Genomic DNA, 25,878 nt, shown 5'->3' with positions numbered 1-25,878 from the left:
TAAGCTATTTTAGGGGTGTGGCCCTTTAGTAATCTGCATTTGTATTAATGTGCAAATGGGCAATGTGATTAATTAAGTCATGCTAGGCTGAACTGAAAGTGAGCTTTAACTTGCTGGGCCACTCCTGTAAAATGGCTTCTTTTCAGTGAGGCTCTCATTAGCTAGGAATAATATCTAGTGTGTTTTTGGGTTTTTTTTTATATATCAGATAGTGGTTCCACTAGTATGTTATAAATGTTTCATGTTTTACTGCAATAAACAAACTTGTATTTCTTTGTGTGTGTATGTTTGTACTGAAGTGTATAACCTTGCCTGCAGGTATAACTACCTATTTGATGTGGTACAGGCAAAATAAATAAATGAAAAATACAACATACATATTTTAATTTATTCATTCATAGGATCCCCATTAGCTAACACAATGAAAAAAATGCAACAGTGTCCAACCAAATTCAATTCAATTCAGTTGATTTGTGCACACGGTAAAAAACCTACACACACACACGTAGCACACAAATGTTGGCAAACATTCAGATGCACAAGCATTTACTGAGCAAATGGTTGAATGTTAATACGGCTTGTTGCCTGAAAGCTTCTGGCCCATTTTTTTTTCTGTTTATGTGAAATAACTTTTATGTCAAACATAAATCCACATTAAAAACAAAGACAACAAAACCACAGGCATCTTCCCCCCACCCTTGTGTTCCCTGTGTGAAGTCTTTGGATAAAACAAAATGTACCAAATGAAGGATGTGATAATCAAAAGGCAACACATTGAAACTAAGTCAATTATATTTTCAGAAAATATGAGAAAGAGCAATTTAATTGTTTAAGAATTAGCTAAAATTTTACAGTGTGAAACAAAATTTTGCCTTCAAGCAGTGATGAAAGTCAAGAAGTCAAAGTTTAAAGAGCAGTTAGGGTTTTCACAGGCTGATACTGGAGCTGTGGCACTTGCATCAACTACATCTACTTGATGTCAGGACCAGGATTTGAAAAATTACAAAGAAAGATAAAAGCACGTAAAAACCATACAGCCATACCACGCTGGCAGTATGGTTTACAAGCCCGTCTCCAAGAATCATGTTCAAAACTGTCTTTTCAATTGATCAAAAATTTCAAAAAAAAGTCAACACCATGGTCAAATAGAAGTTCTAGGGTTATGGTTATTGTAAACAGTGTATAACTCTAACCTAGGTATATGTATGTAAAATACAGGACTTGCCAATAGCAGATATTCAATCAGAGAGCAAAGAAAGTTGAACGGGACATCCCAGATCAGTATGATAAATTAGAAGCCTGACACTCGACCAGTCTCCGACTGCAGAGAGCAGCACTGAAGTGAAATGAAGCAGCTGTACTGTTCACACTCAGGTTCATGTATGGTCCATATGCTGAACTTCTGGGCAGATGGGGTGCTTGTTCTTAAGTTTTAATATCTAGATGGACTCTGTTATAAAGTATTGTTTAGGGCTGTAAAACAGAATATAGCTTCTATCAATTCAATTAACCCGGGGTGCTCTCAACCTGAAAGTCCTGCTGTTAATGGACCTGGTTTTGGGGAGCTTTTCATAATTACAAATTTCATTAACGCAGTGCTAAATAAAAGCAGTGATATTTACGGCATATACAAAAGTATGGATATATAGGTATAATTGTATAATTATACAATGTTAAAGCATTTGCATCTAGGACTGTATATCACTCAGTAAAATAAATGAGACTGTGTCCTCAAAAAATGCTAAGTAAAATGGGTGCAGACCATAACATGAATAGCAATGGGCCGACCAGAGTCAGTGACTTTAATTTGCTATTGAGTGAAGATAAATTATATTCTACATTCAAACCACAACTTTGAGAATCAAGTATAACATGGCTTTAGCTTCCAATGGGTACTGATATGCTCTTTTGTGTGTGAATGTCTTGTGCTACTAGTGTGTTTCCTTAAGTGTGTCCTACTCTGTTAGTTTTAGCCCCAGGGCTCAGGCCATATTCTGTCATCTAGTTTTAATGTTTAATAACACAAGGCTAGTGCACAGTACTGCATACTAATGATTACACACAAACACACACACACACACATTAAAAAACACACAAAAGAGACCTATTAGAGAGCCTGTAGCAGCTTACAACATTTTAAGAGTTGGGAATAACAATGGTCATTATAGAGTAGAATGACATTTTACAAACACACACCCACACACACACAAACTATATACAATCCCCATGGTCCAGTAAGGAAACAGGCTAGAATTGTCAAGTGACAGACAGTGATTAATTGATACATCAACACTGTGTGTGTTCACGCATGTGCATGTGTGTTAAGGTCACTACATGGTCTTTTAATTGAATTCCTGTATTTCTATGTTAAAGGATAATGGGGAGAGCAATAGAGCAGAGAGAAACACATTGTTCTCAGTCTCTCTGTCTCTGGGCCTTTATGTCTCCTTATGTCTGTCTGTCTCTGCTCTATTCTTGGATTCTCCCTCCGGAATGGAGATTGAAAGTGTTACTAGAGCCCTTAATGTAATTTTTAAACATGTCCATGTCTTTGGGCACACACGAGCAATTGAACTAAATGGCTATATTAAATGTCATTTTTTTTAAGTAATGAGATGCTTTACTAAAATGGAATTACAGGAGTGTTGCTTAATGAGTTTCACTCCGCGTAGTAAAAGGATCAAGGTGTTGAGACATATATGCCCTTCACATATCATGTCACAGTCCACAAAACTGTGAGTGAAATGAGCTCAACTGTGTTCAGGGCCAGTTAGCCGAGTCTCAAGCCCATAACAAAGTAACCAGATGAAATCATAAGCAAATTAGCAGTCTCAATTCATCATCACTTTCCACAAAACACAAAGTAAATACTGAAGACGATCAGTGACGCAGCTTTGCACAAATTAAGCCATATTTTTCAAACGTGGCACTCAAGATTAAGCTTCTTTTTAGATTAAAATTTTAGCCCATAATACTCTATTAACATATTCAGACTGATGACTTGTATGTCTCCTATATGAAAGGGATACGCAAATAAAACAGACCCAAGCAGCCAAACACATACTGTGCCTTTTGTGCTTTCTTTATCAAGCTGCAGTAGAGGCTGTCACTGATAAAATGCTCATTGCAAGCAATGATCAGGAGCGTTGTACAGTAATACAGGGTCACAGAAAGCCAATTACCTGGATCTGCACTGAATATGAACCCCTAGGGAAGTTAGATAGTTTTTAAACTTTTACGTGTGTTGGTGCAGGTTGACAGATGCTACACCAAATTCAATGATCAATTGCACAGAAAACTGACACGATGGCACAAATTAACTCAACCAAGACAGCATCCCACAGTCTCGACATACAGTGTAGGGTAAAGGCAGAAAGAAAGATAAAAATACAATCAATATGACAGTAAGGCTTTTGGATCACTGCTTGTCAATTAAATCAACTCAAAATCATACTGCATATGTAGCCTTAAGCGTCTTCTCCTTGACGGACTACAAGCTTTTTCCAAGTTGATTTCTGTCTAAAAGAATGCTAGTAAGTGAAATCATCTGCTGTGAACTATGCTTGGATCTTTAGCTAGAGCAAAAGTCTATATAGCAAGAGGCTGCCCTGAACAACTATATAACGGTTACTAAATGATTTAAGTACATCAAATATGTCTGCATTATTCAAGCTCCTTATGACTTTTCAATAAATAAAAAGCTGAGACACGTATAAAGAGACATGTATATGAAGAGACAGAGAGAGAGAGAATATTGCAGGCATACGAGCACAGACATTAATTTTCCTGACATTTAAACAGAGGTGTAAAGTAAGATTAGTCAACTGGTGCACGTTATCCTACAAAACATGACAACGACGAATTAAATAAAAGTTTACGAATAACGTTTTGAATAATAACTCTTGAAAACTAGTACTGTGACAATTAATAAATTATTGAATTAACCGATGTTGACTATTAAATTAATCTGCAACTATTTTGATATCTTTTTGAGTAATTTTTAGGATAAAAACAATCTGATTCCAGCTTAGTTAATGTGAAGATTTTCTGGTTTCTCTTCTATGACATTAAACTGAATATCTTCTCTTTTCTGAGGCGTCATCTTGAGCTTTGGGAAACACCATTCTCTGACATTTTATAGACCAACAACTAAACGATTAATCAAGAAAATAATTTACAGCAACATGGAATTGACTTTTCTTCTAATTGCTCACATCAAAAATGAAGCAGTGCTCAATTGAGCGAGAGCACTTCTAAAATTTGATCTACAAGTGGAAGTGGAGAGAGAAAAGAGGTGCTATAAAACAGAAACAACGTACCCACAGTGTGAATGACTCATCACTGCTGTGTCCCACTATTTGTGTTATGTGACATACTAAAAGAATGATTCCTCTGTCTTCCCACGTCAGCGTAGAGCACTGATGGGTTCAGCGTTCAAACTGAATGACTCACAATAGTAGAGCTTCAGTGCGGTTGTCGTCATATAATGAGAGAAGCATGTCTCCTGCTGCCCACACGGTTCACTACTAAACTTCAGTAAGACAGCAGGTGGCTGCGAGACTCCAGCAAGACGTTATTGTTTCAACAAATGCAACATACCTGTAAAAAGTGTGGTCTACAGAAATAAATAAGAGTTCTTCTTTTATCACTAACAAGTATACGTTTGAAACAGAGTTTTTTGTGGGTTTTTTTTACAGGTTTCAAGGGCCAAACACTGATAAACACATCAACTTGAGGAGGGGAACAGGAATTTTAGGAACAAAGACACCATATCAGGTGAATAACTTCTTTGAAGATACTAACTCAAAGGAAACAGTGCTGCATCGATCAGCTGATGCCATTTCTGAGACAGAAACAACCAGAAACATCAGCAGGGGATACGCAGAAATGGGAGGAAAAAAAGACCATACAAGACCAAAAAATAGCCAACCATAGCTGAAATCTGGTGTTCTTGTCCAAACAGTGGACGGGAAAGGATCTCCAAGTTTCAAATTCTCTAGATAACAACATCCACTGCAGAGGCCAGTTCAGTGAGCAGAAAGAGACAGAAAAATAACCTTTCCTTTTTCTTTTAATCTTGTTCTTTTTCCTCGTCTGTTCCTCCTCCATTCACCCCTTTCCAGTTTTCTCCTTTTCTTCTCTCCCCTCCAGTCATCCCAATCTGGCACCATCCCTTTCTCTGTGTTTCTCTTCATTGCTCCTTCCGCCTTTGTCTCCCTCTCTTTAATCTGTATGTATTGCCAGCCAGTGTCTCCATTCTTCCTCCAGGGGCAGTGGGCCAGCTCTGTGGCTGATCATAGTGATCCCTCCCCGAGGTACAGTCTGCCTGACACCTGGGTGACTGCCCTGAAGGAGCTGTGTGTCTGTGTGTGTGTGTGTCTGTATGTGCACGTGTCTATCAAGGGGCTAATGGGCAGCTTGAGGGGATTACCAGCTTAGCCACTGGGATTACTGGGACTTTGCACACACACAAACCATGCAGACACACACATATACACGCAGGACAGTCAGTATGACCAGCCAAGAGTCAGCCAAGGTATACTGTCTGACTCGTTGCATCGCCCTGGTTCTCATTAGCCTGCAATCCAAAACAAACAGGGCTAAGAAGATCCAGCCATGACCAAGGCCAAATGGGTCTCACACGAGCCATGCACATCTCAACAGGTTTAGCACACAGAAACAAAGTCCATTTATTTGAGGTATCAATAGTCCACCTTGATATCACAAGGAGCAAAACGCTGAGTAATAACCCCAGAAGTAAGGCCACAGTCTAATCACACCAATACATTTACAAACTCATCGACTAATGAAACCAATGTCAGTGTAGTCCGACTCAGCAAATGTAGACTGTTGATATGAGCCTGCCATTGGCCGCTTATTTTGTTCTCCTTCCTTCCGCTATCTATGTGTTACTCCTCTGAGCTAGAAACCTACATGGTGAAGTGTATTCAAGTTACTCTGACACAACGGCACAAACCTGAACAAGTTGGCAGTCTACGTAAGACCAATGTCAGTGTAACCTTGACATACACAGAAGCTGTACACAATGTTTCTGAACTTCTGATGCTGCACAAAGAACTGTCAAAGTGAGGCTGCTTTAACCACAAAGCCATATCTTTCTGTTATCAAGAAACCTCTGGACTGAGCTTTTTTTTGAAAGACACACATAAAGTCACAATTGCCTTGTTTATTGCCACACTCAGATTTACAGTGACAAGCTAAAGGTATCACAACAAGTGCACATTGCCATAAGTGTTTGTGGCTTTGCGCTTGCCTTTCTCATATTATGTAAAGTCACAGACTTAAAATGCAGTTTCTTGTCTTTGTCCTTGGTGATATTTGGCAAACAAACAGCTTAGGTGGCAGTTTCACAAAATATTTGTCAGAAATTGTTCGAAGACGAACACTACTCTCAGTTATGACTTGTAGGGACATTCTGTACCCCCAGTGTTGAAGAGAACAGCACAAATACATAATTTGTACTAACAAGGTTGGTTCAGCATATAGTATATCCACAATACTTACTATCACTGTTCCAAAGATGATTCCAACTGCTCAGTTGAAACATTTGTCATCATTTTCATAAATGGACATTGGCAAAAAGTACAATTTAACAACTACTGCCATGTGTCCCTTAATTTAAACATAGATATACACCAATCATCCACAACATCAACAGGACTGACAGGTGAATTGAATAACATTGATTAATTCACAATGCAATGTTCTGATCCTGGGTCCTGTTGATTATGTGGATGCCACTTGACACGCACCACCAACCAAAGTACCCTCTCTCATGGCAGTGGGATCTAGGAAAGCTGGCAGCCTGTTTAATGCTTTGAGCTCTTTGTCACGTTGTCCCGGGCATCTGGAGCAGTTTTTGCCATGTGCCATGGTGCGCTGTCTTGCTCGGAGGGCCACTGCCATCAGGGAGTGCCTGTTGCCATAAGAGGGTGTACTTGGTCTGCAGTGGTGGGTGTGTGGTGCATGTCAAGTGGCATTCACACAAGTGCCAGGACTGAAGGTTTCCCAGCAGAACATAGCAATGTAACGAGATGATTAGTGTTTTTCACGATCACCTGATAGCCGTGACTAGTTAGCGATGATCGCTTATTGCCAATAATTGTATTGTTTGAACAATACAATTGAACAAATACATGAAAAAGTTCATTTGGCAGTTTCTGAAAGTAGAAGTTTTGCCCTCATCACACACTGATAGGATAGATCGTAATGGATAGGAAATTGCATATGATGTGAAACGGCGCCCCTTCTCTGTCATAACACTGAACAGACCAGTCACAGAAAAATGGGGGGGGGGGGGGATCAATTAACACCAGCCCCAGGTGTATTAAATGCACGCACACATAATCTCTACAGTGGCCACAATATGACACAAAGAACAGGAGCTCCAAAGACTCAAGAGAGATATATCACCAGGGGATTTGACTCCTGAATATTGTAAGGCACTGTTAACGTTATTGTAATGATTGTAATTATAATCTGCACCAGGCTGAGCTGAAAAGAACAGAGCTGGTTATCGGTACTGAATTAATGACATTTATAGGAAGAATTGAGAGAGAAACAGATGGGGTGGGGAGAGTGGGGAGGGGTGAATTAATATTGTGAAAAGGGAGACACAGAGAAGGGTTGTGAGACAGAGGCATGAAAGAGTGAATTGCAATCATTCAGAGAAAGGCAGACATTAACGGAACGACTGAGACATATTGTGAAAAAAGGGGACGATACCAGTGGCTGTATATCAAGACAGGAGTGATAATGAACTGAAAGCCTAAGTTCAGAGATACAGACAGTGATTGAGAGAAAGTAAAAATGAGACGGGGAAATTATGTAATTCAAAGAAAAGGAATTATGAGATGGATGAACTAAATCCATCAGGAAATTATGTTTCAGATGAACACATAACACCCTTCTCTCTCCTTGTCTCCCCTCGTTAGTGTCTGTGAAAACTTTGACATAAAAAGCAGACAAAATCTATCTAAAAGTATTTAGCAAAGTATGAATGATAAAAAAAAAAAGAAAACTGTTTTTAGTCCAGAATGCTTTTGACACTATCCCCGTAGAGCCACAGATTCATAGGCCTGTATTCAAATGCACATTAAATAGAAACATTGCTGATTTCTTAAATGGCTGAAAATAGCTTTGCAACTTTCAATGAAAGCATTCCTCTATGAAGCACAGATACACTCACACCCACAGCGTTTCCCTGCACACTGTGCTAGGCTTAGCAATTATGCACAAATCAAAGCTAGTCCACACAACATTTTGCTCCTCAGACTTTTCTTGCAGGGATCCTTTACACCAAATTGGACACCTGATGGACACCCACTGTGCCAAAATGTTGTTTACTGCTACAAAAGTTGGTGCAGCGAGGAAGCTGTTCAGAGAAATTCGGTATTTGCAAGTTGATTTGTCTCCAGCACCAGAGGCCTGTTATTATCTGGTCTAGTAAATGTACATCTTCACAGTTATCTATAACCTATGTTGATTTACAAAGCTATCTAACAGGGGATATGTAAAACTTTCTTCACTTTAAAGTATTTACTTTATCGCAATGCATTGCCACAACGGCCTCCTGCAGCAAACCCTTTAGTACTGGAGGTCACGCTGTGTTCTCATAGCCTTCAGTTTACTATATATGAACCAATGCATGTTTAATTTACCAACTACGAGTTACTCTTATTTTGAAACAAGAAAATGCTGGTCTGAGCCTCAGAGGCAGGAGCATGCAGGGAGAAAAAGCCCTGAAAAAAGTCACAAAAAGAGTGTTCATTTTTTCTTCCTTCCTGTCTTTTTAACCTGAGCAAAGCTATTTGGATCTTGTAGCGCGCACGCAAACACACACACACACACACACACACACACACACACCTCTTACCCCCTACAGGGCAGAACTGATGCAGGAAGAGATGAAATACCACTACCTCAGGGGTAAACACACCTCGGTTCACACTCACACAAACCACTCATTCACTCACACACACACACACACACACACACACACACACACACACACATACATCTACATATACACTTCTTGCTCTCCGCCCCAAAAAAATCTTGTAAATTCCGCTCAGGAATATAGTCCTAACATCAAAGACCATATTTGCTTATTTTCACACCAATCACACACTGCTGTTTCCCATGGCCTTTATGCTTGTGCGTGTTTTCCGTTCGAGCCTGTGCGTTGCAGCTGTGTGTATTTATAAGGTTGTGTGTAGGTTTAGTTTTGTGACTGTGTCTTTCTGTTTCTGTGCATGTCTCCTGTGTGTAGGGGGGTGTGGGAGTGATTTAGCCAGGTGTAAAATTGGTGCTGTAGAGGATTGCAGATACTAACTGGGTCAGGGCAGGAACAGGAAAGAGGGAATAAACTAGCCAGTATAAAGAAGTTGAACAGATTTAACAGATCCTGCTTTTTGTGACATAAAGTAATGGTTTTATTTTGGCATTTCATCGATGTCATTGCGGAGCCGAGCACTGTGTCTGGTTTCCATCAACCATCACATTGTAATTGCCAAAGTGAGAACTAGTGGTCTGAAAGAAAGTTTAAGAAACATAAAGTAGACCCTGACAAAATGTGAAGTATGTAGTAATGATGTAGCCTACCCAAAAACTCGCAAAGTCATCAAGGCCTCCTCAACTAATTAATTTTCAATAAAACCACATTATGAACACATAGCCTTTATCTGAGCTCAGTATGAACAGAATTCAGTAACCCAGAATTTGGGGAGATTTCTGTGTCTCGGGCTTATTGAGCTCTGATGTAATCTATAAGCTTTGTTAGCTGTTAGCTCCCTTAGCTAAAAGACACAGCAGGACTCGGCTACTCACCGGCTGCTAACCGCTAACTAGCTCTGCTGCCGCGAATTTCAAGACAGATTTGCGGTGGCTAACTAGGGTTGCAACCTTGTTTCAGCTACAGAAGCAGGATTTGTAAATCATAGCTAAAAATGCTTTTCAGACATTTTTTTCAACCTAAGAAATTCAAAAACATCTGATTAAAAGCTGTATGGGGATCCCCCCCCTTTACTGTGTCAAACCTCCAATGGACTAAAATATACATAGCGTACCCATGCTGCTGGGCATTAACATGTCTAAACTTTATAAATAATTTGCTTTATGCATATTGTTTGTTCCACAATCTATACATCAGTACTATTTTTGGTTTCCCCCAAGAAAACTTCTCTGCTGTTGCTATATTGGTTACCTGAGCATCTGGCATCTGTCCTTGCTTCTGGGTTTTTCTTTGTTTGCTCATTCATCCTCCTCTTCCTTTTCCTCTGGACACCCCTCCACATTAGGACTTCCATCCTCTATTTCTCATCTGCACCTCACCAGTCTTTCCCTCTCTTTCCCCTAAACGTGCTTCACCAAACTCATCTGGGGTCATAGTCACAGAGAATATGGTTAAAAAGCTGACAAAAAAATTTCAACATGTTTTTCAATATTTGATTTCTAAGCGAGCTAGCTGGCATAAAAAACATAAAGTTAATGCCAAACTATAAATACATTTTCCAGACAGTCAAAAAGATTGGTGTTACAGTCGATTTACAAAAATACACAGTAGTCATAAAATATGCTGCGTGCCTATGTGCTACGTCGCAATAAGAGCTAATCGTGCAGAGAAAAATATGCTGTTACCTGGTCGTATAAGTATGCTCAGACTGCCTATTCAGTGGCTGTATACAGTACATTATGTTGTCTGATTTGTTTAGAGAGCTTGACAGTGTGAGCATAGAGGGAAAAAAAGCATGTCACACCAAATGTGTGGGTTAGTTTTGAGAGACATTACTAACAAATCGCCTGATTTACCATGTTATGATGCGTTTATTTTGGCTCGTTGGGACTCATCGATATAACTGAAATATGCAACAATCAGGATAACAACAAAAGACAGAATAAAAGTGATTTCAGACCAGTTGCACACAGCATCCAGAGAGCGGCAGCATTGCTTTAGACCCTTTTTGAGTCAGACATTCTGACTTGTCAAAGCAGATAAAAGGTGTGACCAATAACTTTACTGATGACTCTATTCGATTAAGCATCCCTGTGAGGCATGGCAGTAAGTGGGCATGCACGATACCAGAGCCCTAGAACTAGCTCACCTTAATGGAATGCAGCCATTATTAATGTTATAAATTCCACCTGTGCTTTTCCTGCTTTGACAAGTCAACGTGTCTCCCGTGAAAAGGGTCTAAAGCTGTTCAACCTAATGACCAGTACTACAAGAGAAGAAATTCTGGCAGTCTAATGGTGAGATATGAAAACACATCGCACAGCGCTATGCTTCTTTGTCCAGTGTAAAGCAACAGATAGCAGGCTGCCAGGGCCCTGTCGAGTCTCTTTGCACTTTCAACCCTCTTACAGTCCTGCTTTCCTCCCGTGTAACCTCAGCCACTCTCTCACTGACCTGTCTAAAGACAGATGCCCCCATGTCAGCTCCTCCAGCAGCTCCTCCGCCAGCCCCTCGGGACTCCCAGCTTCTCTCATCACGGAGCTGCTTCTGTGACACCTGACAAAATAAGCTTCCTCGCTCCTGCTGTTTCCCCCCTTTTCCTGTCTTTCTACAACTGTGACAAGAATTCAACAAAGTCACATTGACATATCAGCAAGAAACAAATAGACCTTTTGATATCCAGTATATAGAAGTTCCTGTCAATATTACAGCAGTAAACGTGCTTTAAGAATCAAATTAGTACAAAATACAAGATTCAGATAGCCAGCTAGGATAGCTAGAGCTAACACGTTAATACAGAGAGTTACATGCAATAACTTTCAACAGTTACCAAATGCTAGCTTACAGTGTTACAGTATGAGCTGAATATTATATATCCCGTTAACAAGAACAACCTTTATGCTGCATTTAATGGGAATTGGAAATTTGGATTATTGTTAGACACCTCTACACAGTGTTGTCTAAAGTACCTAAAATTCATACTTGAGCAAAGGTAAACATGTCATGTTAAACAGTGGTGTAATGTAACTAAGTACACTTACTCCAGTACTGTACTCAAGTACAATTACAAAGCATATATTGTACGTTTTGCTCACTACATTTATTTGATAACTTTAGTTACTAGTTGCTTTACAGATGCATGCTGCATCAGAGACAAAGTAGTTATTTCATCTGCAATCGGATATAAATAACACTGCTTCATATTATGAGAAAAATCCTAAATATCAGATGTAATAATTGGCCAGGTTGATAGTCAGTCGACCCCTTGAATACAGTGTATACATGCACGTAAATATGTCTGATTTACTTTTACTTTTGATACTTGATCACTTTGCCTTCACCAAAGTAATATTTTAGCACAATATATTTACTTTTACTCAAGTGTGACTTTTGAGTGCTTTATACAACAATTGTTTCAAATATTACTTTGGTAAAAGTCAAAGTCACCAATAGAAAACAGTACCTGAGTAAAAGTCTTAAAGTATCTTATATTAAATGTAAGTCTACTTAAGTATAAAAAATCATCGTCTGGCAATGTAGGCTATGTCATGTCCTGTCATATTCTGTGGTGGATATTTTGGAGCTCGGTGTGGTTTCTTTTTCTTTTGTGCTTACAGAGGAGCGTGGAGAGGCTGGGCGGAGCCTCCCACTACCTCAGCTGCTGTCACATGCTCACCTGCAGCAGGCTGGCAATCAGCTAAAACCCTGCTCTCCACCCTACCTACTGCTAGATGATTTCATCAGGTCGATGTGGCCAGCCAGCTGCCTGTGCTCACTGCAGTCTCAACGCACCACCCTACCACCAGCGTCACCGTGAGCTACCGCACCTCCACCTCCACACTACCAGATGTGCATGCTGGAGCTCATATATAGAAATCCACCTTGAAACCGCAGGTCAGGATACCCACACCCGAACCACGGAAAAGCGACGCAGCAATTTCCTCCAAAACCTCTTCCCAGAGGCAGCGACGTGACCAGAGACCCTGTGCCTAGGCTTGGTCCTGCACCGACTCCTCCGTCCAGCAGCGGCACGTGGCAATGTCCAACATCCGCGGTGTCTCTATATTAGCAGCTGACGATGCTAACCGCTAGCAACAGTCCCACCATCGCCTTCAGCTTGCGCCAGTAACAGCCCTCACTTCAGAAACACGCTCGGTTACATTCTTAACAAATTAAGCAAACACTCGCATAAACTCCCGGCTGATAACGGTAAAAATGACTTTTTCATAAAGTTATTTGAAAATTTGCTCGGACTTCACGTCTTTCAGCTTCTGTCCTCATTTCCCTCACTTTCCCTCTAGTCCCGCCCCTCTAACGATCCGACAGGTTAATCCCCAATAACGGGAAAAAAATGATTGACACCTGCCCAAACAAACGATAACCCAAATAAGAGAAACCTGAGGCGTTCAAAGGCCTGTCAAAACATAGGACATTTTGGTATCGTTCGCCACATTAACCATACAAATATTAACAGCAGCAATACATGTATAGTCCCACATCAGAACACTTTACCAACTGAAATAAATGTAATAAACCCATATAAACAAATTAGCAGGGCATTACATTTCTTCGTGTAAGTCTGTTATTATGTTTCTCCAGCAGTGCTCAGTACTTTGGTGCAGTAACTGCTTTTTTCTATAATTTGAAAATTGAGTAAAAAAAATGAGTAGTGGAAGTGTGACTATTATCTCAACTTCAGGGATTAATGTCAAATAGAGATATCAAATGGTGAACTTAACTGTGAGGTGTTTGTGTGACCCTTTGATAGTCCGCCACTGAAACTCTGTGAAATTAACCAGTTAACACTACATTCAAGTCCTCCTGTGTTTTTCAACCAGATGTGATCAAGACATTGTAACCAAATTTCTAATGATTGGAGTCTGAGATGATCTAGATCAAACCAAGTTAGACTGTTGACATGCGTCCACACAAACCTAGTTTACCGTTAGTAAATGGTTTAAAAGCAGATTTGCTTGCGCAAAACAAATATAGCCACTGGATGGAATGGACAGGTTGACAGATTGCATTGATTAAATATTCATACGGGGACCTGACAAAACGTCAAGAACTGTTTTTTTTTGGAGCCTGACTTTGCAGTATCTTGCTAAACCATGCACATATAACGACAGTAAGCACAATGCGACTAAAGGGGAACAAGGTTGAATACAGGAAACACCAGAAAATCAGCACTTAGGATGCTGAAAATGAATTTTCCCACTTCACCTGAACGTAGCATTAATGATGTAAGGATGAGAAGGGCTCACACTTTAAAGGCGGACAAAGGGTGCTGAAAAAAGGAACCCAAAATGAAGTTAATCAAACAGTAACTCAGAAGAGACTAACGCAGTGTATAATGTATGATGGCAGTGGAAATCATGACAATTGGAGCCCTTACATCATAGTAATCCAGTGTCAATTTGCATCTACCCACAATTTTCACTCTTTTTATCATTAGTTTCATCATATTCCTAGAGCCTGTGCCTCTCACTTTACTGAACCTTCTATAAAATAATACTGCTTGTGCCCCGGATGTGTGAAACGATTTCATTCTCTTGCCCTGTCTTGATTTTTATTTGGTCTGTAACAGAAATGTGGGTTGCTGCAAATACCTACTCGTTGAGGCATTTCCCTCTTGTTCTACATTTTTAAATAAGACCAGATTTTCAGGTCTGGGTGGGAAGGTTGGTGTTATTCACAAAAGAGTCTAAATGAAGTGTTTCAGTAAGTGGTGCATTCAAAGTCTTTGAATTGCTCTCAATTATTCTTCTGAGACACTCCCTTGTTTTCCGTGGACTGATTCATCATACTCCAAAACCCCATTACGACTTCATTTCAGAATTCTGTGGCCTACTTTCTGTTGCAATTACAAAAAAAAAAAAGAATGGTTGCCTTTTGATTTTATTATGCATGTTGATGGAAATGATTAATTTGCATTTGAGCTTTTGTCAAAGCTTTTGACTGTCAGCAAGTCCCACACACTATTGGGATCAAATCCACAATCTGGTCATTTCCAATTTTAATCCTGAAAGTCTGTTAAAGAAATATGTGTACTCTTTCTGCCATCATTCAGTATTTGCATTTCATCCATCTACCCATCCGCGCCCCAAAACTCTCAGACGCTCTCTTGGCGCCCACACATTATTAATTCTCAGACAGCTGCTGTTAAATTCTCTGAAGTCTACTTGTTGTCCCACTCACGTCTTCTACTCCAACAATTTAAGTGGCCGCGACCTCACTAGGCTTTCGCATTTAGTATGACAAAACATTGGTGAGTGACAGGAAGCCAGTTATTTCGAACGGCAGCGTGTGACATGAGAAGACATCGGCTACAACGACGGACAGTGACAGGATGAAAGCAACTCAGGCGGCGAGGTAAAGCTGAGAAAAGTTGAACTTTATGCAAAATTTCTAACAAACCAGTCGAGCAGCGCTCGTCTGTCAGTCGCACCAGAATGGACAACACTGATTCAACTATTTATGAATATGTTAATGACACATTAAACTGTATTGATTGGCAAACACACTGAAATATCTCTACCTTGTCCGATATTTGAGGTTATTTAAGTATTTATTAAAGCTGCTGTAAGAATAATTACCTTGACATTCTTATAGGCTGCTTTGTTAAGGACCTGCCATATAATCAGAAATTTTAAAAAACTGAACCAGCGTTTTGTAATAAATGAAAAAGTGCATAACCCAAAAGGATAACCACAAGCTGAAGAGCCAACAACAGAGTGTGACAAACAGCCAATGAAGACAATTAGCAGACTTAATTTCAAAATGTCAGACTGTCTGTTTGAGGGCCTCTCAGGATAAATCAAGCACACCTCAGGAGGCTCCAATATAACTCAAAATTATAGCATACTCTGCCTCTCTGTCACCCATTTTTCCTGTTTCTTCCTCATTTCTCTTGGTGACTCTGTCCTGACTATTAATAAGTATGTGAATATGCATGCCAGTATCACAATAACGGATGGTTTATTGGATTATCCTCATGCCCAGGCAGCCATTAAAGCTAAGGGTGTTCATCCTCAAACTGGCATAAACTGGCAGGGATGTCAATGATTTCAAATTACATACGCACCGACATCACGCTGTGATCATAAACCTGGATGATGTTACGAATAATAATGCTACTCTGTGGTCTGTGCAAACAGCATACCTTTCTTCCATGAAGGTTTTGCAAGTCACAGAAACCAGAAAAATACACACACATTTGTCTTGCAAATGCTGCCGTGCTGATTATTTCACGTTGAAGAATGTAATTCAATTCATTCGGTGTAACCAAAACAATTAAAAGGTTGAAATAACAACAACATCAAGCTGAAGACAAAGCGCGTCAGCGTGATGAATGGCTAGGAATCAAAATCCAGATATCACTACGGCATCTTAAAGGTGCAATATGTAAGAATTGGACACCTGTACTCCAACAAACAGGGCATCTAGCATATCACCAGAGCAGCTAACTGCTGCTAACTGTGTTCTGTTTTATGACTGCAGCTTCTTTTAGCTTGTTAGCCAAGTTAGCTGTGCAGCAAGCAGGAAGTTGGAGTTTACACCACTTTTGACTGGTGGGAGAAAGAGGTTTATAGGCCCAGGGCTAGCTGGTTAGCATGCTTACTTCAGTAGATAATCGACATCAACACATAGACATAGACTTCTGTTATTTCTTTACATTCTGTCGATAATTTTATAATGTTTTAAACTAAAACTCTTACATATTGCACCTGTAAGAGCCTGCTTAACAGCTATCAACCAAACAGAACATAGGAAATAGAAAGAGCTGCGAAATACTAGATTATGTTTCATGTGTTGTTTTATTTGTTTGTTTAAAAAAAATAGTCATATAATATCTGTGCATGGAAAGTGAAGTATGGTTAAGGTTGTATAAAGGGTAGGTAAATAAAGCTACTTTGCTCAGGTGAGGGAAAGATCATTGTGATGGGAAAAAAGATGATGACAAGTCAATTCTGCAGTCTGAAAATTTAGGGTTAACATCTCCACTGATTTTTGTCAATGGACAAAAATCTTGTCCTGCAAAATCATCCAATATGGACCTAATACATACAGTGCAGTGTCCAAATTAAGCAAATATGTCTTGGGTTCTGTACAGTAGTACCAAAAACCTAAATCACAACACACTGTCTGTATTTTTTCACAAGCTCTTGCTTCATTTCTTCTTCGATAACGTTTTCTAATGAAGGCAGGTTGGACCAGTCATACACAAAAGTGATTATGAGATCAACCAAGATCACAATCACTTAGATTATCCGTGTAGTTTAATGAGGAACTATCTTTCATTTAATAGTCGCCCTAATTAAAACATTTTATCAATTTAATTAAGGAAACTCTCCCAGGGAAAGGTACAGTACAGTGCAAATTGTTAGTGCAATTACGTTTATTTGCTAATTTCTTCCAGGTATTCCCAATTTTGTGGTTAAATAGCCACATGGGGTACCTTGTTTTTGGAATGAATTCAGTTTAATAATGTTACCAAATTTTTAATTCAGCAGCACTGACATGAGAATATTAGAGAAAACAAGTTTTTGGAGGACGCAGAAATCCCATTAAGCCGGCTTTAACCCAGTTGTCACTGACCAAAAAGCAAAACGAGAAGTGCAAGCAATTTGTAATTTATGGTCCTATACAATATTAATGTGTTTTAAAATGTTGGGATCACAGTGTGGGTGCGTGTCTGTGTGTGTGAGTGTGTTTGTGCATCCTAGCTTTCAAAAGTCCGCAGGCACAGAGAGCAGGAACAAGACTAGCTCTATTAATCATATCTGTTTGTTGCGTCGACATCATGAAGAGGGTGCACAGGTGAGAGGAGACCCCCCCAGAGTTCAGAACACTTTGTTTGTTGCAGTCAATTAAGCCAACTCCCTCTCAGAGGCCTTAAAAATGTGAGAGGGGGGTGGGGGACTGAGAGGAATTATTTCACAGTGCTTGAATCTGTGTTTAACATGAGAGTTGGTTAATAATATGATTCACCCACACGCCAGACGAACGTTTCACACGAGTGGCCGCTTGCTGTGCTGTCGACATGCCGAGCTGGAACGTGGCTCTAGAACACGCGGCAATCGAGGGTGGTGCTCTCACCTCGTTATGGAAACTTACCATTGGAAAATCACTTTTAAATGTTGATTAATGTGTATGAGGTGAGGCTCGTCGAGTTAATGCTGATTTGAGGGCAAGCCGCATCACCTTCAAGGTTGAAAATCGGTAAAAAAAATTAAAAAAAAAGATTTGGCATCATTGGTTGTAGATGGATGTCATACATTGTTTTCTCTCACCAAAAAGAGAGGGAGAGAGAGAGAGAGAGAGAGAGAGATCAGGATCGGTGGCGTCTTCGTACCGTTCAGTGCACAAGCATGTATGTGTCTGTGTGTTCCATGTTAATCACTCTCCCCATAATTACCATTTTCTTGTTAATGGATTGGACCTTTTAATCACCATTTTGCCCTGTGTCCATGGCATGTGTGTTTCCGTGTGTGTGTGTGTGTGTGTGTGAAGGACAGAAAGAGAGAGAGGGAGAGAACGAGACGGCAGAGGTAATTTGGCTTAACTAGCGGGGGGGGGGGTCTAACTATGCAGACCATAAATCTTCCACACAGACACGTGCGCACACACACACGCAACATGCACACGTGAATGCCCATGTGCGCGCGCACTCAAACCGCACATCCTTTCCTGTTATCTCAGATAAGCAGGAAATCCTAATCAACCAATAAGAGCATAGAGGGCATCGTTCGCTATCTGTTTGTTCTCCGTCTCCTAACCCTGCAAAAGTGGGGAAAACATTAAATGTCACACTCATTCTATTCTATTCTATTCTATTCTATTCTATTATTTTGCTCCCTTGTTTAATTAACGCTATATGGCAATTTGAGCAATAAAAGCCACTGGATTGTCTGCGAGCTGATTAGAAATTATGCCCGTTGAACCAAAGGAACATGGTTCATTCCCCCTCAGCATTGCTTTTCAGCAACTGACCAAGCATCAAGAGGAGGACTCATTTCATCTCTCTATGATCCAAGTCCTTTATCCTTAACTGAACCAAACCGGATTTCCTTGGCTTGCACCGCGTCAGTGGAAGTTGCCTCTTGCGCGCCTTATGTAATCAAAGAAATCCATTTCTAACTTTAGCCAGAACCCCATCGACGGTGTGAGCTCCTGTCTAATGTTGACCACGCGACTGAAGCTAAAAAGATATCCTGCGGTGACAGCGAATAGTCAGGCTGTGATTTGGCCAGGGGTCAGGCAAAACAGATTTGTATGCACTCTTTCTTGAAGTTTTTGTTTCCCCAGCCAAAACTGACATCAAGACAGAGAGCTCTTAAAAACTTAGTTATGAATTTTTTTTTTTCTTGATAACGCTGAATGTTTTCCACTAAATAGGCAACAATCAGCACTAACGGCTGGGGGAGGGGGGAGTTAAAAGATACATCAACTTTCTGAAACAGAGCAAACAAAGACAAAAACACGAATACAGAATGCTCTCATGTGAAATAATGAAATGAAGAAAATCATGTAATACAATTGAATCATCTATAGATTACAATCCCATATAGACGAAGCTAACTGAGAAAAGTGGCTTTCAGTCTCTCTTTAAAGTGTTTGTGTTGGCGTGTGACCTGCAAATGAACTTGTTTGTGTCAAACCATGCTGTTGTTCACATCTCTTGGGCACGGAGTTGGCATCCTTTTCAGTTGTTTTTTTTCTTTTGTTGGGGGGATCTGTTCCATTAACAGAGCCTCTTCTGTGCATCTGTGCATCCCTCATCGAACCGGCCAAGGCTGCTGTGTGTATAAAGTGCTGTAGAGGAGCTACAAGAAGAGCCTCTTGTGTGAAGCTTTACTTGTTTTCAGGTAGGATACTCTTGCTTCCCAAAATTAGTTCCAGGTGGGTGCTCCCATTCGCAGCATCCAAAATGAACTGAGGGCTCATTTACGCTAGTTTCTGTTTCTTTTAGTTTTGTGTTGCTACTTTTGTGTTGCTTCTGTAGAATGACATGTGAGCAAGACGGAGAAGCTTGATTCAAGGATCCCTGTTTGAAAAAAACTCAGCGATGATGGATGCTCCTATGGTAGATAAAACATGATAAAGTGCTCTTTAGGGTGCCCTCCCAGTGGAAAAAACGTGATAAAGTGCCCTTTAGGGTGCACTTCTTGTGGAGAAAACATGACAAAGTGCCCTCGAGGTTGCCCTTCCAGTAAAGAAAAGGTTGTAAGGTACCCTCTAGGGTGCCCTTCCAGTGGAGTGATGAAGTGAACTCTTTTCACTATAAATATATCAAGACTGACCCCCTGTGCATACATGTGGTGCCCTTTTTATTTTTTTTGCCCCTGCCCCTCAAAAATCATGAGTCCGCCACTGTCAGGGATCCAATACAACAGCTGATCAGTAGTACATCGAGTTATGCTGCAACTAGACAAAATGTTGTTTTTGTTTTTTATAAGTTTTATTTAAAAAACATTTTGCCTCAAATTAAATTGTTTGACAAAAACAAGTTGTTTTTACTCCTCTCGAAAAGCAACAAATAACATGTCTAATTGTAAGGGCTGCTCCTTTGCAAATATAAAAGGAAAACCTGGACCTAGTAATCAAACGTGTTTGCTTTCTTAATGACTGGCCTTTTAATGATTTAGCTAACACAATTCCCTCCTTGTCTGATGCATTTTTTGTGCCTGGATTGCCTCTGGTTTTAGAGGCAAACATATTCCTCTCTCAAAAAGTTCTTCACCTCAATAAAACCAAAGTTCTCTTCAGATTAAGAGCTCGGGGGAGTTGACAAGGTCTTTTTTTGTGAACCGACATTATGTGCAACGACGTCCGTCAAAGCTTTACTGTCAACCTAATCACCATCAGTGTTTAGCCATGAGAAAATCAAACATTTCAATAGATGGCACTCTCACATTTCACAGTTGATTTGATAACTTAATAATAATATAATTGCGGGGATAAAGTCTCAGACAGATGCTATTAGGCCCTATTGATTGCCTGATAAAATCATAAGGCAAGGAGAGTATAATAGCTTATCTGAAATTAGTTTTTTCTGGGTATTGTGCTTTTTTCTTTGCAATCATAGCTCAATGAAATTGTTCAATAACTAAAGGGAAACCACAGTGTCACTGATTGAGCCTCGGCAATTTGCGTACTACAGCAGGAGCGAGCCCTGTTGCTATACAGAGACATTTGTTCCCTCTGCAGTTAGATTATAGTAATGCTCAAGAGAATCCAATCCAGCGCTGACAACATCTCGTCTCTATTTGTTGAAACAACAAACAGAGATGTCCTTTAAAAACACATGTACTTTCCAAATAATGTATTTATACCGAAACTGAAAATATGAGCTTCAGTCATTTCTGCACTCAGTTTCCTTTTAAATTCATGATCCCTAATATTTTATCATGTAAACACATTAGCTGATTAAAGCTCAGCATTAATTGGCAAAAACACAAAGGAGTGCCTTTTCATAGCTTCAGCCTAAAGAAGTGAAAACTGGCTGCACATCAATGGTGACCTAATAATAAACACTGGGCTATATGCCATTACAGGTGTTTGTGTTGTGTTTGAAGTGCTACATTTTCATGGAGATTAGAGAAGGTTGAACATGAATAATTTGCTTAATAAAGTGTGTAAAATACAGTTTTAATTTGTCTTCAGAAACAGGCTACTGCCATTACAGTATGCGGGCAAGTGAGACATTTTTTCTTTTTTTTTTGCTAGTGATCCATTCTCATCCAAATATTTTTCTCTCCTGTGTTTAGGACTTGAGAACAAATGGGAAAAAAAAGGTTTTGCCAGGAAGGTCTTTCTAAGTTCTCCGAGGAAAACTTTTTTTCACACATATTTCATGAAAAACCAAGTGAATTTTATTTCCAGGGGGAATTTTTTTTTTCACCTCCTGAAAATGTATTTATTATAAACACCAGAGAGAAAATAATTTCTTTTTTAAAAAACATTCTCTCACAAAAAGTCATCATTAGAAAAAAACTGGTCCTACCTGGTCCTGAAGTTAGCTGGATGCGGGTGTCCATCATACAAGGACAGGAAGTCATATTCTTCTTCTATGGCGAATGATAAGAACATGAGCTGGATTCTACTTCCTTCCTCCCCGACAATGACCCAGGTGCAGTTCGCCCCATTGGGGTAGCCATAGGGAAAGCCTGGCGATTCTATACTGCCATTTCGGCCTTTCAGTGTGCCGCCACATGTGTAGATGAAACCTAAAGGGGAGAAAAGAGAGAACATTTCATTTATCTTGGCAAAGTTTTATTTATCTCTACAATGAGAAAACAAAATGGTGGTGGCAAATAACAGCTGCTGTGTTGTAGACACAAGGATAAGGAGGCAAAAAGAATAAAAGGAAAGAGAAATGTCTTTTATCGTTTAGAGTCTAAGGCATGCTGGTGGCACACACCATGTGTGCAACTGCATCTATGTGTGTGTTTCTCTCTGCATGTAGTTAGCATTAGTCAGTGTGTGTTGAGCAGTGTGTGCTGTGTCTGAGAGCTGGCTTGGTTTTCAGCTTTGACAGACACTGAGTAACAACTGCAGGGTGCGCTCATACAATAAGAAACACATGCACACAGGCAGTATTGGTGACAAAAGTCCAAACATGCACGCACGCTGCTACTCTATATCCATCAGAACCCAAAGGCAAAAGACAATTGCTATCTACAAACAACTTTTTTTTTAACTAAATGGAGTTAAAAGTGCTAATCTGCTGGCCCAGCCCAGTATTGGTGGCTCACTAGTCATCATTTCATTTACAGGTAGCAGTCTGGTACTGAAGGAAAATATTGCCTTCCATCACCATAGGAACAAGCCACAAGTCAGCATGAGAGACACTAAGTAGGTCAGCCTGGGTCTGATATAACCTGGTTCTTTGATGCTGATATATGCTCACATATTGATGAAATACATTGCCAAAACTGTTGAATCGAGTATTTATCAGAAAGTCTTATAGCTCCATGAATCTGCAATGCTGCGAGGAACATAATCTTTTCACTCCCCACAGCGAGGGCACAGGGTACAGTCTGTTTCAGAGAAGCACTCCAGGAGCTGATATCCACTTTCAGCATGTGGTGCTTGAACCCAGGTCCCCTGACTGAAGGGAAACTCAGTAGTCACTGAGCTACTGTTCCACCTGCCTAATAGGTGAAATCAGTGAGCGACCAGAGCGTACTCTTGGATTCGGCCCATGTGTTTTATTAAAGATCAAAACCCGGCTATGACGTGTCAAAATGCAGGGCAACAATAGGTCTGTTGTCAGCTTTAACAATGCTTTTAAACATGACATACAAGTATCATAAGTGAATGACATAAACATCTGCACTCACTGTTTCCATTCAGGTGAGAACACAGCTGACACAAATGCAAAAATTCTTGTACACACCATGCAGCATCAACGACAGCTAATGATTTCTTCAGGGAGGGAGAGGATAAATACTAGATCTTAATGAGCTACTACAGGCCTCTCATTATGGCTCTTTGTATGTGGTGGGTGGCTGGTACTGTAGGAGGAGGAGACAAGAAATGAGAGTATAGGAGGAGAGGAGTAGATGCAAAATTAACAACTAAATCAACAGCAGCAGTCATTATGAGAGTGTTCTCTCTGCAGTTCTCTGTAATGATAGCACTATTTTCAAAATGCTAACACCTCAGAGTGCAATATCACATTAAACCATTGTCTAAAGTTTGTTTATAGCCAGTTTAAAGGTGAAAATCGACCATCAGTCTAATCCATATTCAGAACAAATAGGCGGCAGCATGTACCTGCAATAATTGTTAACTGCTGCTGGCTGTAGCTGCCATTAGCTGGTTAGCTCAGTTAGCAGTGCAGCCAGCGGTCCTGACCGGGAGCTAAGAGCACCAGGGGTAACAAACAAGATGTTCTTAGAGGAAATAAGGTCCCCAAAACACTGTTTGAAGCTAGAAAGGTGGCAGGGTCCGCCAAATATAAACAAAGTACAACAGTATGAAATTGTGTTGTCCTTTAAGGTCAGTTTGTCTGTTTATTCAGTCATGAAAATGAAGAGAGTTTGTTCATTTAGTTTGTTTAGGCATAAGAAAAATCACTCAATGAAGATCTTTAATGATGAATCATCTTCTGATTAAAATGTCTTCTCTAAAACTGCATAGTGCACCTTTAATATTTGAATGTTTTCAACTAACTTAACCTACGTCTAGGTTAGATTCACTTGTGTGTTTAGTGATTACAGAGCAGGAGTTGTCACTTGTATGATGATGATGAGTACTAACTTAAAATGGCTGATGAACTATCAAGAGAACTATGCGTATGTGTCCAAATATACAATATTTACAGACATTTTTACCTGATATTATCATCTTTTGGATTTTTTTTTTTAAGTGGATGAGAGGAGTGTAAATAATTAGTTTTTTATCCTTTGCACTTCCTGTTACAGGCTGCTTGTACTGATAAATTAGAAGTGAAGCTAATTCTGCTGCTGTACTTATTCCAATTCTCTCCGGGCTACAGAGCCTGCTAAATGCCTAAATTGTAAAATGTAAATGTAATTGATCTCCTTGGACTTTACGGTTCACATCAGGATCATTATCTCCCCCCTTTGATCTTAATGATCCTTTTATATCAAACACACCACAGGTGTTAGATGAAAACCTCGGCGCGTCCAGGACTGAAGTCGGACCAGAGCATTATTTTGGCGGTGCTCTATTGATCCCCCGGTGGAGAAACTCTTCACTTCTTCCACTCCACAGGGGAGACAGTTTGCAGAGTCAGCTTACAGAGCAAGAAACCCTCGGAGCTGGAAGGGATTTAGGATCATCCTGCTCAAGGACACTACAGCAGAGTAGAAACTTGCTGTTAGATTGGGCTTGATCTTATGTCTTCTTGCTGGGAGATGGTGTTGCAAATCACTATCCCTCTGAGCCTGTTGATATATTTCAACTCCCCGGTTCTGCTCGGCTTGATATGCCGCAGCTTTGGTATATTATTCCAGATTAAATGAAAGTGCTTAATTGAAAACTGCTGTTACTGTATGTTTTAAGTCCTTGAACTCCTAGGCCTTAATTGATCTCCTCTGAGTGCAAAGCCCAAATCAGGATGATCATCCCCCCTGCCTTTCATGTTTATGAGCCTCGTTATTTACCGTGGCAGTCAGGGCCAGAGGGACAGCAGGCCGATCCCGCTGGATGCTTTTCCAACCAATTATCCAGGACAGAACCCCAACCAAAAAACTGTGTGTGTGTCTGTGTGTGCCGGCATGTGTTTGTCCAACCCTCATTTACCCAGACAATTCCAAGACCATCACAGTGACAGATATAATGACCAATGGCAGTCAGGGCTGCAATTAAGGGCCGGTATCTCTGTCCTTTCACAACCAATCAGAGCTGAGATGTTGAGGAACTGGAAGGGACAGGCAGAGGCATATGAGAGCACACACACACACACACACACACACATACACAGACCTACCAAACAAAGTCATATCTATATATACTACAACTGACACTCACAAAATACACACATCCATATTACTTTTTCTTTGTTTCAGTTTGCTGAAAAGAAAACAAAGGGCTGGTGATTCCATCGCCTGCCTCGCCTGCTTTCTTCTACTGCAGAAAAAAAGGATTGTGCACTGCAAGAAGCACTTATTGAACGGCCATTTTGGCTCAGTTCAAAAAGGGAGGCTCCACGTGTTTCTCAACAGAAATCAAATTTAATGATCAAAGTCAAACAGGATTCACGCTTCCACAAAGCAGTGGTTCACCTGAGGACAGCGAAAATATTCAGAGTTACAAAGACAAAGGCGGACATATCAGAACCTCAATCTAATCTGTTTATTATTTTAATTAAACTCTTTGTGATGTAACAAATCACATCACTGCATGTCCAAGATAGCACTCGAGTGTTGAAT

General features: G+C 40.1%; 1 protein-coding gene across 1 annotated transcript in view; it reads right to left on the bottom strand.

Annotated features, from left to right (window-relative positions):
- The window catches only part of LOC140993902 (CUB and sushi domain-containing protein 3-like), a 348,249-nt gene that overhangs the window by 244,139 nt on the left and 78,232 nt on the right, over positions 1-25,878 (bottom strand). The window contains exon 2 of the mRNA XM_073463463.1: positions 21,981-22,203. Coding sequence (XP_073319564.1) covers positions 21,981-22,203 — 223 coding nt within the window. The remainder of the gene's footprint in view (positions 1-21,980; positions 22,204-25,878) is intronic.

The sequence above is a fragment of the Pagrus major genome, chromosome 3 (assembly GCF_040436345.1).
Source record: "Pagrus major chromosome 3, Pma_NU_1.0".
Taxonomy (NCBI): Eukaryota; Metazoa; Chordata; class Actinopteri; order Spariformes; family Sparidae; genus Pagrus; species Pagrus major.
The sequence above is the reverse complement of the archived record's forward strand: the minus strand, read 5'-3'. Positions and strand labels throughout refer to the sequence as shown.